This window comes from Chelon labrosus (assembly GCF_963514085.1).
Source record: "Chelon labrosus genome assembly, chromosome: 18".
Classification (NCBI taxonomy): Eukaryota; Metazoa; Chordata; class Actinopteri; order Mugiliformes; family Mugilidae; genus Chelon; species Chelon labrosus.
The window spans coordinates 4,107,591-4,121,788 of NC_140351.1; the positions used below are offsets into that span (position 1 = coordinate 4,107,591).

The 14,198-nt window shown below is 44.6% G+C and overlaps 1 protein-coding gene across 1 annotated transcript in view; it reads right to left on the reverse strand.

The window, feature by feature from the left end:
• Positions 1-13,978, reverse strand: part of svila (supervillin a) — a gene marked incomplete at its 3' end in the record, with an annotated part of 48,648 nt that extends 34,670 nt beyond the window's left edge. The window contains 6 exon segments of the mRNA XM_084566563.1: positions 3,749-4,481; positions 4,568-4,710; positions 4,794-4,857; positions 6,353-6,444; positions 9,398-9,461; positions 13,509-13,978. Coding sequence (XP_084422689.1) covers positions 3,749-4,481; positions 4,568-4,710; positions 4,794-4,857; positions 6,353-6,444; positions 9,398-9,461; positions 13,509-13,566 — 1,154 coding nt within the window. The 5' untranslated portion in view covers positions 13,567-13,978.
• Between the last annotated feature and the right edge of the window lie 220 nt (positions 13,979-14,198).

The following is a 14,198-nucleotide window of genomic DNA, read 5'->3' on the forward strand; positions in this document are numbered from 1 at the left end:
TCTTTTCTCTTTCTGTAAGCAGGTGCACATTAACTCCTATTCTGGCCTTTTAGAAGTTCATATTTAAGATTCTTTTTTTTGCCTTTAAATCTTTTAAAACGGTCTCGCCCCGCCTTACACTTCTGCTCATTGTCTCAAGCTCCTAGAGGGACCGAGGTCTAAGCAGAAGCTCAGAGAGGACGGAGCGTTCTCTGTTGCTGCTCCTAAATTGTGGAACGGTCTACCACTGCCTCCACACTGTCCATTTTAAAACTCGTCTTGAAACCCACTTGAGACAGAACAACCCAGCATGAGACCCTGTTTTTGTTTAGTGCTCTATAAATAAAGTTGAGAGTTGAGTAGTGTCTGATCCAACCTTATAAATGAAGGTCGTCTGAAATTAATGTTGTTGGCTACAGTTTGACTAAATGCAATCATTGAAAGCTGATAAAAATGCGATGACGCTTGGTCGTCTCAAACAAGATTAAAGCTGAAAATGACTAAAACGTGACGAATAAGCATTTTCGTTTACGAAGCCTAATACACGGTTTAGGTTTCTGCGTCAGTTTGATGCTGTAGATACGGCAACAGCGCAGACCCTAGCGCCGTAGCCTGACCTGCACCTCCCCAGAAATGTGACTAAGAGCTGCGATTGGTCCGACTGGTAGTACAGTGTTTCCGCTTTAGTATTTCCAGCTGCTTCTACATCTTCAGAGGTTCAGAGACACAAACATTTGTATGACTGATTGTTGAAAGTGAAGCAGGAAGTAGAAACTGACAAACGCACAAGTCTAAATGGCTTAGACTACATTCGTAGGTTACTGCATCAGTACCTTAAATAATAAGACTGAACCAGAAATGGCTGTCAAAATTAACACCGTTGAACAGATAATATTGTTCTAAGGTTGTTTGTTTTATATTGCACAGAATAAAAACACAAATGTATTTTTCTAAGGGATCTGTAACGACACTAAATACGTACAGATACCACCAGGAGCAGTGTAAACATCATTTTTAAGAGATATTAGGTTCAACTCTGCTCAGAACAAAAGACTCCTTCAAAAGTCCCGACTGTTTCAGAGCAAGCTTCGCTCATAACATTTTACTACAAATCCTAAAAATGTGGCTTATCCACGTCGGACCAACAGATACCCCGTGAGGAGGCGAGAGGGGAGGGTCCTCTGTTTGCTTCTTTTCTCCTCAGGCCTCGCCTGGTCCTGATCAGAGCCAGCTGTGGGACGGAGATGTGGCCGAGGAGTCGCACTGAGCCGCCTGGGTAAAACAACACCCTCCCTGCACCGCGGACGCACAAACCAGCGGCCAAGTTTTGAAACCTGAGACGGACGAAGGATAAGTGGAGGAATTCATCTTTATCCTTCGTGTTTAATGACAACATCAGAGTGCAGAACCTGGTCTAGATATGGGTTGGGCTGCAGATATATATGTAGAGATACAGTGAGGTATAAGTGCACATGCTGATGCTATCTGCTCCATCAGATAGCATCAGCCAAAAACACTCCTTAATACTTCTCCTCTGCAGCAGCAACTGATTTATCTGCTTGAGATAACGCCTCTAATACTTTAAAATTCAAGCACCTTAGACGACCTGATACCTGCAGATATGGGTACTTTTCTGAAGCGACTGCTGAGATCTCAGGTAAGAGGAATGCTGCAAAAGGTTATAAAGGGATAAATACTAAGTTACAGAGCATCCCGTGGGGTAAATTTTGGGCAGAATACAAACAGGACAGGTAATAAAAATCATGAACTCTCTAGGGTTGGATAAACTGAGCAGAGGAGCTAAAATGAAACGTGGACAACTGTGCCTAGAAACACTGGAATACTACCCTGTCCCAAGTCAGACAGGTTGTAAAGAAGTAAACAGAGAACAGGGACTAGTAAGATAAATACTCACTGAGGCCTTGCTTTGATATCTGAGCAGTCCGACCTCAACTGGCTGGCCTGTGTTCACACCTGACTCCAGCCAGCTCCTCAATTATGCCAATAAAGTGGCCATCTCTAATGGATCTCTACCGCCGTTTCAGAACCACAAACCTTTATCGACTTTTAACAACGAGATCACATTAAACCCGTACTGGCATCCCTACACTGGCTTCCAGTCCATATTTAGGATTGATTTTGATTCCCGGGCACCATCTTACCTGTCTGAATTCCAACAGACAACCTGCTACTGGACCTCCCCAGATCCAGACTCAGAAACAGGGGCGACAGAGCCTTTTGGGTGGCGACCCCCAAACTCTGGAACAGCCGACGCTTTTATATCAAAGCTGCCCACAGTTTGGAGCATTTTAAATCTTTCTTCTTGCTGGTTTTCAGTCCAAGTTGAGCAGGATATCTTGGATTTTATTTTGCCAACACAGTTTTTTAATTGACAGATTTACTTGTGTTTTATTTTGTTTTATTGCTTATTTTAACTCATATTTATTTGTTCGATATTTAACTGGGATTGTTGATTAATTTATATTGATCTGTCTTGTACAGCACTTTGGTTCAACTGCGGTTGATTTTAAATGTGCTTTAGAAATGAACTTTAACTTGACTCTTGACTTTTTATGTTTTTTTGTTAGATAGACCTGCACAAAACTCCAAGATTACAACTCCAACCCTGGATTGTAATAAAATGAACCGCATGCTGATTTGTTATTTAATGACGTAATCCGTGCGCTTTTCAATAATTTCATTAGTTAGAGATTATTGTGTAGATTTATTTATTATTCAGGCAAAACTCTGCTTTTGCACGATCACCCCCTGTTGAGTAGGTGGTCTATAATGTGACCCAGGACTCAGTGTGTGTTCACACTACCAAAGGAAGGAGGTTAAGTGTGAGCCAGAGCATCTCCACATGTGGTCCGAGTTCGTATCAGTCAAATGTGTCCTGGGTGTGTTAATGCGAGGTCTGAACGGGCCCAAAGACATTAAAAATGACAGAATCTAGATTTTGACAGACCTCCCAAAAAGACCTCAGGGCCTTAAGTTAAAAATGCATCGGACGTTTCAGACTTCTGAGTTTTCAGGAGACCCTACTAGTGACCCTAACCCTAACCCCAAGTCTGTCATTGCTGTTAATAACCGACAATCTAGGTGATAATTATTTGGATTGGTGAGAACAGTGCTGTAACAAATCTACAGAAAATGTTAAAAAAACACAACGTACTTGAAACTTGACTTACTCGAGATACTTTCCAAGAAGAGCAATCCTCCCTTTCATGCCGGGTCATCGTCCAAACAAGCTCTAAGAAAATTGCTCAAACAACTTAGCCAATAAGAGCTCCTCTGGGAATTTAAAAAAGTACTCCAAATTGCTATTCTCAACACATCCACTTAAAATCTTTGGAATAAAAACATAGCACGCACACAGATTTCTGCATTAAGCCGCCCAGCTGCAGGCCTCGTGGGAGCCGGTCCGCTCCAGAGCGAGCTCAAGTTGCGTGACCTGGTATGAAACAACAGTCCTGCCAACGGGACGACCTTGGACATGACTGAATGAGAAGAGGGACAGAGTGGGAGAGGGAGTCGCTCTGATGGATAACGCTGTCGCAGCGACTCCATCCATTAGAGAGGATGATACAGCAGTGTTCTGGCTCTGTGTTAATGGTTTTGAATGGAAGCTGGGAACCCTAGAACGGAACTGTCTTGCTAATGAGACACACCACAGGAAATGGGATTCCTTAATGTGCAATCCATGTTTTCAACTTTGCAGAACGCGAGAGAAACTACTTGGAGAGGCTACTTGATCAAGACAACTCACCCATGTCTGCTGAGGATGTTGTGCGCCTGCTGCTCGATGAATAGATCCCCAGGAGACACCCCGTGTTTAGGTGAGGAGAGGGAGGGTTGCCTACTCAGCTTGGGTGAGCTGGGTGGCATCCCCGTCACCGGATAGTCCTTCATAGGCACCCTTGCAGAGGAGGACAAGGAGGTCACGTCCATGTATGAGGAAGAGGATGGAGGCTCGGGAGGAGCAGCCCTGCGTTGATTCTCCAGGTTCATCAGCCTCTCCCTCTCGGAGAACGAGTCCGCCCTGGGTCGTCCCACATCGTAGCCTGGTTCGGGGTAGCTGTGCGGCGGCGGCGCCGAGCGTCCCGCCCTCGGGCTGGTAGCTGAGGTGCTGGTGTAAGCACTCAGAGTGATGTCCCTCCCTTCTTCCCCAAACGAGTCCCACTTGTTGTGCCTCTCTTGTCCGTCGGACTCTTTCCGAGCATGGGTGTAGCGGGGGGGGTGGTCCGATTCCGGCTCGTGATCCAGAGAGATGCCGTAGCGCTCGGCCAGCTGCCGGCGCCGCTCTGCCTTGTAGCGGGCGATGCGTTCAGCCTTGGACTCCAGCTCTGGGGCAGCAGTGGTGGAACCCGAACTGTGCACCGGCTCGGTGTGAATGGAGGACTGAGGTTCAGGTCTGCATCGTGCTCTCGACTGTCGCTCTGGAGCCTTCGGCTGCCTTTCTTGGCTTTCATATCCCTCCGATCCATACCGCTGGACTGTAACTATAGGGAAAAACATGCACGTCAGTTTGTGTAGACCGTAAGGAGGAACAAACAAATATCTTAACATAGTCCTGTACTAGTCTCACCAGCACAGGGCTCACAGGGGTCAGAGGCCCGGGTGTATCGTGGCGTGTCCTCTTCCAGAAGCCGGTTAGCCACCAAGCTTGGCAGCATAGAGGGATGAACCTCGGCCTCTATGCCCTCCAACCGTCGAGCGATACGTTCCTTTCTAGATACAGAGAGGAAGGAAAGAGTAGTCAACCTTAGACCATGTCAGCCAGCCTTTTTCCGGTCACATGATCGTTTCCTTACCTGTTCATTTCCCAATCACTTGAGCTTGTGGTGATGCCTTCAAACCGTTTCCTCAATTCAGAGACTTAAGAAATAAAAAAAAATAAAACAGAGAATAAAACATTAGCTGACAGCAACATGTCCACAACGTAATACCAATCTAGATTAAATGCTTTTAAAACTTGAAGTTGTTTAATTTGATTTGCTGAAATTACAGATAAGAGATGGACCCAGCGTCCTCATATGTGGACAGTCGTTTTTAGGTTTGTGGCAGCTTATTCTGCTTCATTTAGACCTGTTGTCCTCATAAGTTGACACTTTGGTCCGCCATCTAATGGTAGCAAAGGGTCAATACACTAGTCTAACTCATTCTACAGCTGATCACGAGACAAAAGTGGACATGGTACAAAAACCTCATCAAATTTTACGGCCGAAACTTGTTCATTCATGCTTATTAACAATTCTAGTTCGATGTGACAAATTTTATCAATAGTAACTTGCTAATTAGCAATTAAAATAAACAGTTTTATACTTTGGTACATGTTGGTGACTTTATTGTAATATACAGTGAAATAATCCTCGTGTCCACATACGAGGACATCATTATTTTTCCAAAAACTGCTTTCTGTTCAAAGATGAAGCTTAGTTTTCATACTTTTTAGATCCTAATAATCCCAAATACCTTGGAGAAACTAAAAATGCATACCAAATAAAAGCTCGGGTCTCAGAAGGGAAAAAAAAAAGAAGAAGAAGGATTCATTCCAGGACCATTTATGGACCATTTTAGTTTGCTAAATACTAATTCATTATAAACTCTGCAGTCCACTGTTTAAATATGTGTCAGTAAAATGGCAGAAGGCAATAACTTCATGGAGTGCAAAACAGCAACTTGTAAAGTACTTAGATGAGACTTCTTTAACGTCACAGGCAAAATAAAAGGAGTTTTATTAGTCTTAGCTTTTTCACAAAAGAACAAGCTAACCATCAAATTAAAAATAAAACAGTTCAGCCACAGACTATCGGGTACAGAAACATTTAAATCAGATATTCGGTATGCCTTTCAAACTGCACAAGATCTGCAATGATGGGAAACTGGACATTTATCATTTATCAAGCTGCAAAACATGCAACACTTTGTTTACTTGTAAATCGAGCCATTAAATGACCAATTTTACATCTGACTTCATGCATAAAAATCTATTTGACCCACACGCCATTCTTCTTTCTTGCCAGAGTCAATGTTTGCGACACATCACGCAACTAAAGTGGCTTTAAACGGCTCTTAAAACCATTATATTCACCGTCCAGTGGGACCTCCACAGAGCCGCAAACCTCTACAGGACCATACATCTTTATTGGATGTTCATTTTGGTTCAAATGGAGCATAGGGTTCATACAGTACAAGGGTTTGTGGTTTGTAGAAAAACTGGTTTTTGGACAGATCTTGACATGACTCCACCTGGCAAAAAGGCAGCAGTTTCACAACAGCAGCAGCTTTTTTAAAAACCCTGGGAATGTTGACATTGTGAGGGTAATATTCTGCCATAAGAAATAAGACAAAAACCAAAACTCTTCCTCACCTTTGGGGAGATTGGCCAATAGATTAACATCTATATCCTTGGTGCTTTTGGCTGGATCGTCTTTTTCGTCGAAGGAGAATTCTTTCTGGAAGCTGAAGGGTGCAGGAAAACAAAAGAATGCCAGCTGTTATTGAAACAGGGCTGAGCTGTGGGAAACTGGATTTGTTTATGGGCTGAAAGCATAAGCATTTGTAAGAATCAATCTCAATTTGATCCGAAAGTCATCCAAATCAATAAAAAGAAGAATGATTGGTTTGAATGGTGGTCAAGAATCGAGTCAATCACTCAGTCAGCTCTGGATGAAGCTACAAAACCAAGCAATTAATCATCTAAACAAAGCATTTGGATTTTCAGCTTGTACATTTCAATCCCCAAATATTTATCTCAAAGTAATGAGACGGTTTAAAGGCCGTCACACCCTCTGCCTCACACAGTCACGAATCAAATTTCTCTCTCTCGCAGAAACATATTGAAGTCATTTATGGATTTGATTCAAAGCCGCAAAGTTGCAATAGCGCCATAAAAGCGCTGGCCGCAGATTACTGAAGTGAGGAAACAGTCGAGAATTGGGAAAACATGACTTTGTGGTTTCGCCCATTCCAGCAACCGCAGATTTGTGAACACGCTGATATACAGCAGGCACAGCAGATCCTTTTTTTTGTCATAACAGCATCTGTTTTACAGGCAAAATATTTTCCAACATGTGATTTCGACACAAGGGTTTCAAATCAGAGCCACGGCGACACAGTTAGGAATCAGCTCGCTGTGACTGACGTCCTCGCTGTTGTAACGGGAGGTTTAGAGTCTGAACTTGACCCCGCGCCAACAAAATGATGCTGAGCAATCCTGCTAAAGTTGCAGCAGAGAGGTTTCACACTGCTGAGCAGTAAAAGTAAGCTTATCTTGTACTTTCTTACTAAGACTGGCCTGTCTGAAGCACCTAAAGTAAATTTGTTTAATGCACATCCAGAGCATAAAAAGGGTGTCGATGCAACTTTTTACAAAGAAGAAAAAGCAGATTTATTCCCTGACAAAAAGAAACTTATGTTTGCAAAATGCAGCTTTGCTCAGTTCAGGTTTTGTACTTACAGCCTAACATGGTCCAGTATGAACAGTAGCTTAAAACGGCTAATGTTAGCAAACTTTAGATAATTTACTCTCGTCAGTTTCTCGTCATCTTCCTGAGCTTTCTTTAACATGTTAATGTTTTGTTATATTAGACTAGACCAGGTATAAATATGAGTCCTGAGGGATTCGATCACAAGTGGACAGCTTTAAAGGGGAACAACTGTTTTTTACAACCTGGACCTTATTTCTGGCATAAAATACGACCGTTTACTCACCCATATAACTTTGGTGTCATCTGGAGTTGTTCGGACGATATTTAGATCCAGTGGAGCGTCACGTATATCCATATAGTGGGAGTGAATGGGGCACCGAAATACAGCCTCAAAATGCTGCTGCAAAACTCGTTCATTTCCCCAATATTTTGTTATGATACGCTAGTGCTATTCCCCGTTGAGTCCGGAGTTACCTGTTATCATCATCTGGGGTCTGTAGATTAACCTACTAACTTCTGACCTGGATGATGTCATCTCTGAGCGCCGCGCGCACCCGCAACGGTCGGCTTGTCTACCCGTAATTTGCTACTGCTAGTTTTTTGCAACATGGCTGAATATTTTTCCGTTTCTGAGGTTGTGGATAACGGGTAACTCCAGACTCAACGGGGAATAGCACTAGCGTATCATAACAAAATATTGGTGAAATGAGCGAGTAATGCGTTATTTTGAGGCTCTGTTTCGGTGCCCCAGTCACTCCCACTATATGGTCTAAATACTGTGCGAACGACTCCAAATGACACCAAAATTATATGTGTGAGTAAACGACTGTATTTTATGCCAGAAATAAGGTCCAGGTTGTAAAAAACTGTTATTCCCCTTTAAGTACAGGTGTGAACAGGGCTAGTATGCATTGGAGAGATATGATCTCTGACCACATGTGGAGGTGGTCTGGGACACATTTGACCTCATTCCTTTGGTAGTGTGAGGACACAGAATGAGTCCTGGGTCACATTAAAGACCACCTACTCAACAGGGGCTATCAGTGGAGTGATGTCTGTTCATTAGTGATGCTAGCCTTACAAAATAATAAATAGTTAAACAAGAACTGACAAATACAAGTATTTAATATGAGTAAACTGTGTCGATGTGTAAGGAGCCGGGTGGAGCGCTGTTCATGGTTCTGAAACAGCAGTAAAGATCCATTAGAAACGGTAGCTGTTCTAATATTTTACCGTTGGTGTTTGTTTGCATTCCGAGCGTGAAACTGAGATCAGATCCAAAGTGGTGGCTGGGGACAGATGTGTGGAGACAGACATTTTACTTACACGTATTTCCAGGTGTGAACACATGTACTTTTAGCTGGACATGTTAATGCAAGGTCCAAATAGGGTCAGTGAGGACACCTTTGCGATCTGATCCATCACAGGGGACATATAGATGTGGTCTGGGCCACTTGTAATCACATTATTAAAGTGCTGTGAACACTTAGCAGCAATATTATAGCCCATGTTTGTTTGTATGTTTTATGGGGCGCTGAAGTGGTCACTTGAGACACTTTTGGACCAGCACACCACTTGTGATTTGATCGTCAGGTCTTAACAGGGACAAATAAAACTTGACTTGACCTGATTTGACCATCTTTGCAATATTTTCTGCAATTTTCTATCTTATTTTATCCATACCAACCTTCAAAATGTTGTAAATAACAAAAAGGCCAACTTTGTTTGGTTAAAATCCAAAGTTTACGGTACTTAAATTAACACCATTTATTTGATTGTGACATCCTAAACAGCTGTGATACTCCCACTTCTCACCAGGCTCAGAAAACTGTTGAAACCCGTGGGCTTTAATATGATAATGTCTTACAAATGTTGTCTAAATGTTTTGTAAGGATCGGGGTTGGTGTTTGCCAGGAGTTTATTAAAGTTAAATAAAGTTAACTTAATAAAACCCTGATGAAATGTGTGAATCATGATTTTCCTACCTCAGCGCTCTCTTCTGAAGCAATCTGGGGTTGCTTAGTTTAATGGGCGTCTCACTCCCAAGTCCTGTGGGCAGAAAAAAAAAAAAAAAAAAAAAAAAAGAGTAATATTGAGTCACGTCTTGACTCTTCGTTCATTAATCCCCCGACCGAACAGCACAACCTTTGGATGTAGTTTTTAATGAACAAACTCACTTCGCAGCGAGGCACCTTGAGGTGAAGCAGCCGGTCTGTCTGCAGCTCGTTGGCACAGAACCACGTTAATTAAGTGGACTTGCACAGAGAAAACAAACGATGCGGAAAACAATAATCTGCCCGCCTCGCTTAATCACATCAAACAATGAGCGATCTGTGTTGGTTAGGAAGCTGGCGCACGCAACCACCGGAAAACCTCCACTTCAGAAAAAAGCAGCCGATGCACAAATCACAACTGTATCTACATCACGAAACACTATCCGAGGTTGCATCTCAGTGAAGCTGGGACGGTGCAGCATTTCTAAACCGGCCATGAATATAGATAAACGTCTGCTTTAAGAGGTAATAAGCTCAGCTATTTTATAAAACCTGGCACAAAACCCGGTGTCTATTAGGAAAGCGGCAGCCCGAGTCCGTAAACAAGGGCAAAGCGTGACATAAACACCTGCCTACACAGAAACACAACCCCATTACCAGGAAAAAAGGGGGCATTAGTGGGTGTCAGGCACCATAAACAGCCCCATGAGGAATCCGAGTCCCGAGGAACATCCCTTTAAAGAATGTCTGCTTCCCTTACCGACTCCAAACCTCAAACGCGCGGCTTTTCTCTGGACCCCTGAGCGGCCGGAGGAGCTGCGCATTTTTGCGACAAACATGTGGTCCATTGCTGTCCAAGTTCACCTCAAGGCCACGCGACAACCCTCTGCTCTCCCCCACAGCTCCACCCAAGTCCTCCAACTTCTCCCCAGAGGCCGCCCACCACTAATTCACCCCCCGCACCCGAAAACCTCCTCGTTCCACCCAGATTCTAGATCTGTCAGTTCTTGTTAGGGATGTTTGGGTTGATGCTTTAAATCCAAAACATCATCTGAGAAGAAAGAAGGCTTATTTGGGGAGGGGGGGAGGTGGTGTGCCGGGTTGACAACGATCCAAAGATTAGCTCGACACATACTGAAGCAGATATTTCAAATGCTCAAAAGTTGATTTGATGCACAAACTTTGAACAACTCTTAGAAGCAAGAAATGTGCAGGTGTATGGACCTGAACGACGGGTGAGAGAACATCCAAAACTGCAATGCCTGTGGTTTGCTACTGGTCAGAAAGAACAAACCACAAACGAGGAGTTCAGCGGACCCACTGGAACAAATCTCATCATCAGCAGCTGCAAATCTCCAGGACTTAAAGGATCTGATGCTAGACACATAAATAAAGTCAAAATGTTATGTTATTGGCACTAACCAAGGAGGTTATGCTTCAAGATTCTTTTTTATTACTTCGACTGTTCTTTTCCTAATGTCTCTCCATGATTTCTGCACAATCTGAGTTCTGGCTCCGGGGTTTATGATCTGTTGCATGATCCAAAAAAAGAATTGCAGATGTGTCAGAGCATGGAATCAGGTTTGGGTTTCACCTGAGCCACATTTCTTGGTTTATGTAATCTTCACCGTGCTGAAGCAGCTGCTAGAAGATCCTTTTTGCAGTGCACAGTAACCTTGACAACAGTCAAAGGATTACTTTTTAAAGTGAAAGAAGACGGATTATTCAGTTTGCTACAACAGAGATGACCTTTCAAAAGCCGTTCAAGGCTGCACCACGCATCCCAAGTCTCTGCAATATACAGCAATCAGGCATAACATTATGACCACCTTCCTAATATTGTGCAGGTCTCCCTTGTGGTGACTCATCAGAGAATGGACATGGGCCTTCTGAGGGTGTCCTGTGGTGTCTGGCAACATTAATGTTGTTAGTGGGGGGCCTTTGAGGGGAGGGGCCTCTGTGGATCATCCCACAGATACTTGATCAGTTTGGGATCTAGTGAATTTGGTGGCCAGGTCAACACCTTGTGCTGTTCTTCATGTTTTTTGTAGTTGTTCCTAAAGTGTTTTTGTGGCTGCATCCTGCTGGGGATGGCTGCTGCCATCAAGGAGTGTCATTGCTATGGGGTGGGGGTGCCTGGTCTGGTCTAGGTGGGTGCTACATGTCTAAGTAACATCCACACCAATGAATGCCAGGTCCAAAAGTTTCCCAGCAGAACATTCAATTGTCACAAGATGGTTTAAATGTTATTTACTCCTACCGTCAGTGGTTTTAATGTTGTGGCTGATCGGTGTAGGGTTTTCATAACCAATAACACCCAAGTTGACAAACACCAGAAACACCCTTCAAGCAAAAAAAAAAAAAAGGTGTGAAACTAAACCAGATGCTAACGTTGAGGTGAATTAGCTGCTTGTGTGAGAACAACAAAAGCATTTTCTCCCCTGGGGGCTAACATGTAGAGTTCTCCACAACCAGGACCTGTTCTCCTTTTCACACCTCATATACTCTACTGTATATGTCGTGCCATGCAGGCAAAAACAAAAAACAAAAAACAAAAAAACCCCACCCCCATCTCCTCAAAAAGAAACAGTGACGACAGATGTCACCGAGCCTTTGATGCCGGCTGTAATCTACACAAAAACGCTCCGGCTGCTGTAGCCGCGGGGGAACACCGGCCCTGATGAGGCTGTAAAAAGAGGCTCGACACCGATGAAGCACGGGGGACGAATAAAATAATTTCACGATTCAGTGGAGTGACATTCAGGCTCTGAAGTGACGCTAGCTAAGATAGCATTGGGAATGCTAATGTGCTAAAGTTGACATTAACCTCAGGAGGCTACTATGCAGCAAGGACATGGTGCATGAGGTGTCAATCAAACACCACACGCTTACTCAATGTCTCGATAAACGGAGTGTAGTAATCAGGGAGGCATGGGGGGGGGGGTGGAGGGGTGAGCACATGTCCCAAGTTGAGATACAGGATTAACTTCAACTCCTGGGATTACAACGAGCCCAAAGGGAAGCGTGTCACTCTTTAACCGTCTGCATTACATCACACTACATGTGTTAAGTCTTAACATGCCCCACAAACTCAACAGTTGCTCACCTACTTCGCCTGCAGGGAGAGTCGAGTTGTAAGCAAAGCTTCCTCAGCGACAGACGCTTAAGACGCTTTAATGAATCAGAAACTCAGTGACTTAACAAAAGGACGAAATAAGCCAATTAAGTCTGAAATAACAACGACGAGCGCACGAGCAGCTCAGCCGCAAAGTCAATTCTGGGTACGAGACAGAGGGCAAAGGGCAGCGACTCTGACACATCTTAAACTCCTTAAACCCTTCAAACAAGCGCAAACCCGCCCCCCCCTCCCTCCTCTGCCCAAAACCACCGGTCTCTGTGCTCGGATAAAGGCCTGAAACTGTGGGGCCACCTGTTGTAGATTCCCAGCCAGATCTCGACACTCCCAGCTCCCAGTCAGAAAATATGACAGGGGAGGATGGGAATGAGGAGCACTCCCAGAGATGCAGAGGCCAGTCGGTGGTGCAACGGCTGTGCACAGATGGCAGAATGTATGAACTGTTTTCTGGACTGGAGACACTTTGAGAAACTGGCAAATAATTCCAATATTTTAGTCAAATTCCACAAACATTAACTGAGATGAAGTTGCAAATGCTGCAGTTTGCAAAATTCTGCTTTCACTACAGGTCCTTAACTTTTGTGTTGACCGGCTGGTTGAACTTGCAGTCGCATATTTAATTATCTATTGCAAACTGTGGTCAAGAATACAGCCATGGTTTGCACATGCATCCATAAAACTACTAAATCAGAGCTGAAGTAGCTGTGCAATCGCGAAATAGCTTCCGCCCTAAAACAGCCCCCCTGCGGCGCTGAGGGTCCCTTATCTCTCGCTACGTACGTGTCCTTGGAGGCTACAGCTGCAGTGCAAGGGCAGCTGGCTGCAAAGCAGGACAGTGAGCGGAGACGGAGAGGAAGGGAGTCTGCAGCTTGTCGCTTGCCAACATCCGAGAGCTCGGATTCCCAGCACCCACAACCGGAGCAACCTGTCCCAAAGCCTCTCTGAAGCCCGAGTCCAAACGCTTACCTTGGCCGCAGAACTTGACGTGACTCAGGTAATTCGAGATCCACGGGTTCCGGTACATTTTGGCCACAAAGTCAGTTTTCGAGAGCTTGAGGCAGAAAAGAAGTGAAAAGAATTGGAAAGACGGAGGTGAAGAGGGGATGGGAGGAGGGGGAGAGAAAGAGGAGCAGCTGCCCAAGAGGTGATGCAGCTACAAAAGCACTTTGTCAGTGCTCCGGGACAGGCGGAGAGGGAGAGAGAGAAGGGAGTCAGGTAGTGTTAGAGAGGGGCACAGAAGAGAGGGAGGGAGGGAGGGAGGGGAAAGAGAAAGAGAGAGAGAGAGAGAGAGAGAGAGTGGAGAGAGAGTCGTCCCAGCCGCAGTGCCGGGACAATCAGAGTTGGTCCTGGTAGGTAAACAGAGGAGCGGTGAAGCTGTGGCTGCAGCTCTGCCTCTTTTCCTCCATCTATTCCTCCGCTCTGGCTCCTCGCTCTAACCGCTACTACTACGACCACAACAACAACAACCTGCAGGGCTAAAAGCTAAAAGCTGCTCAGCACGGGGCTAAGCTCATTAGCAAAGGCAAGAAAATTAGACCCGGTCCCGACTACAGATTGAGGCAAAGCGTCTTCCTGTCCTGCACACGCTTTCAGAATGAGCCTGACAGGCAAAGAGGAGAGGAAAAACCAAAACAGTGTGTGTGAGAGAGAGAGAGA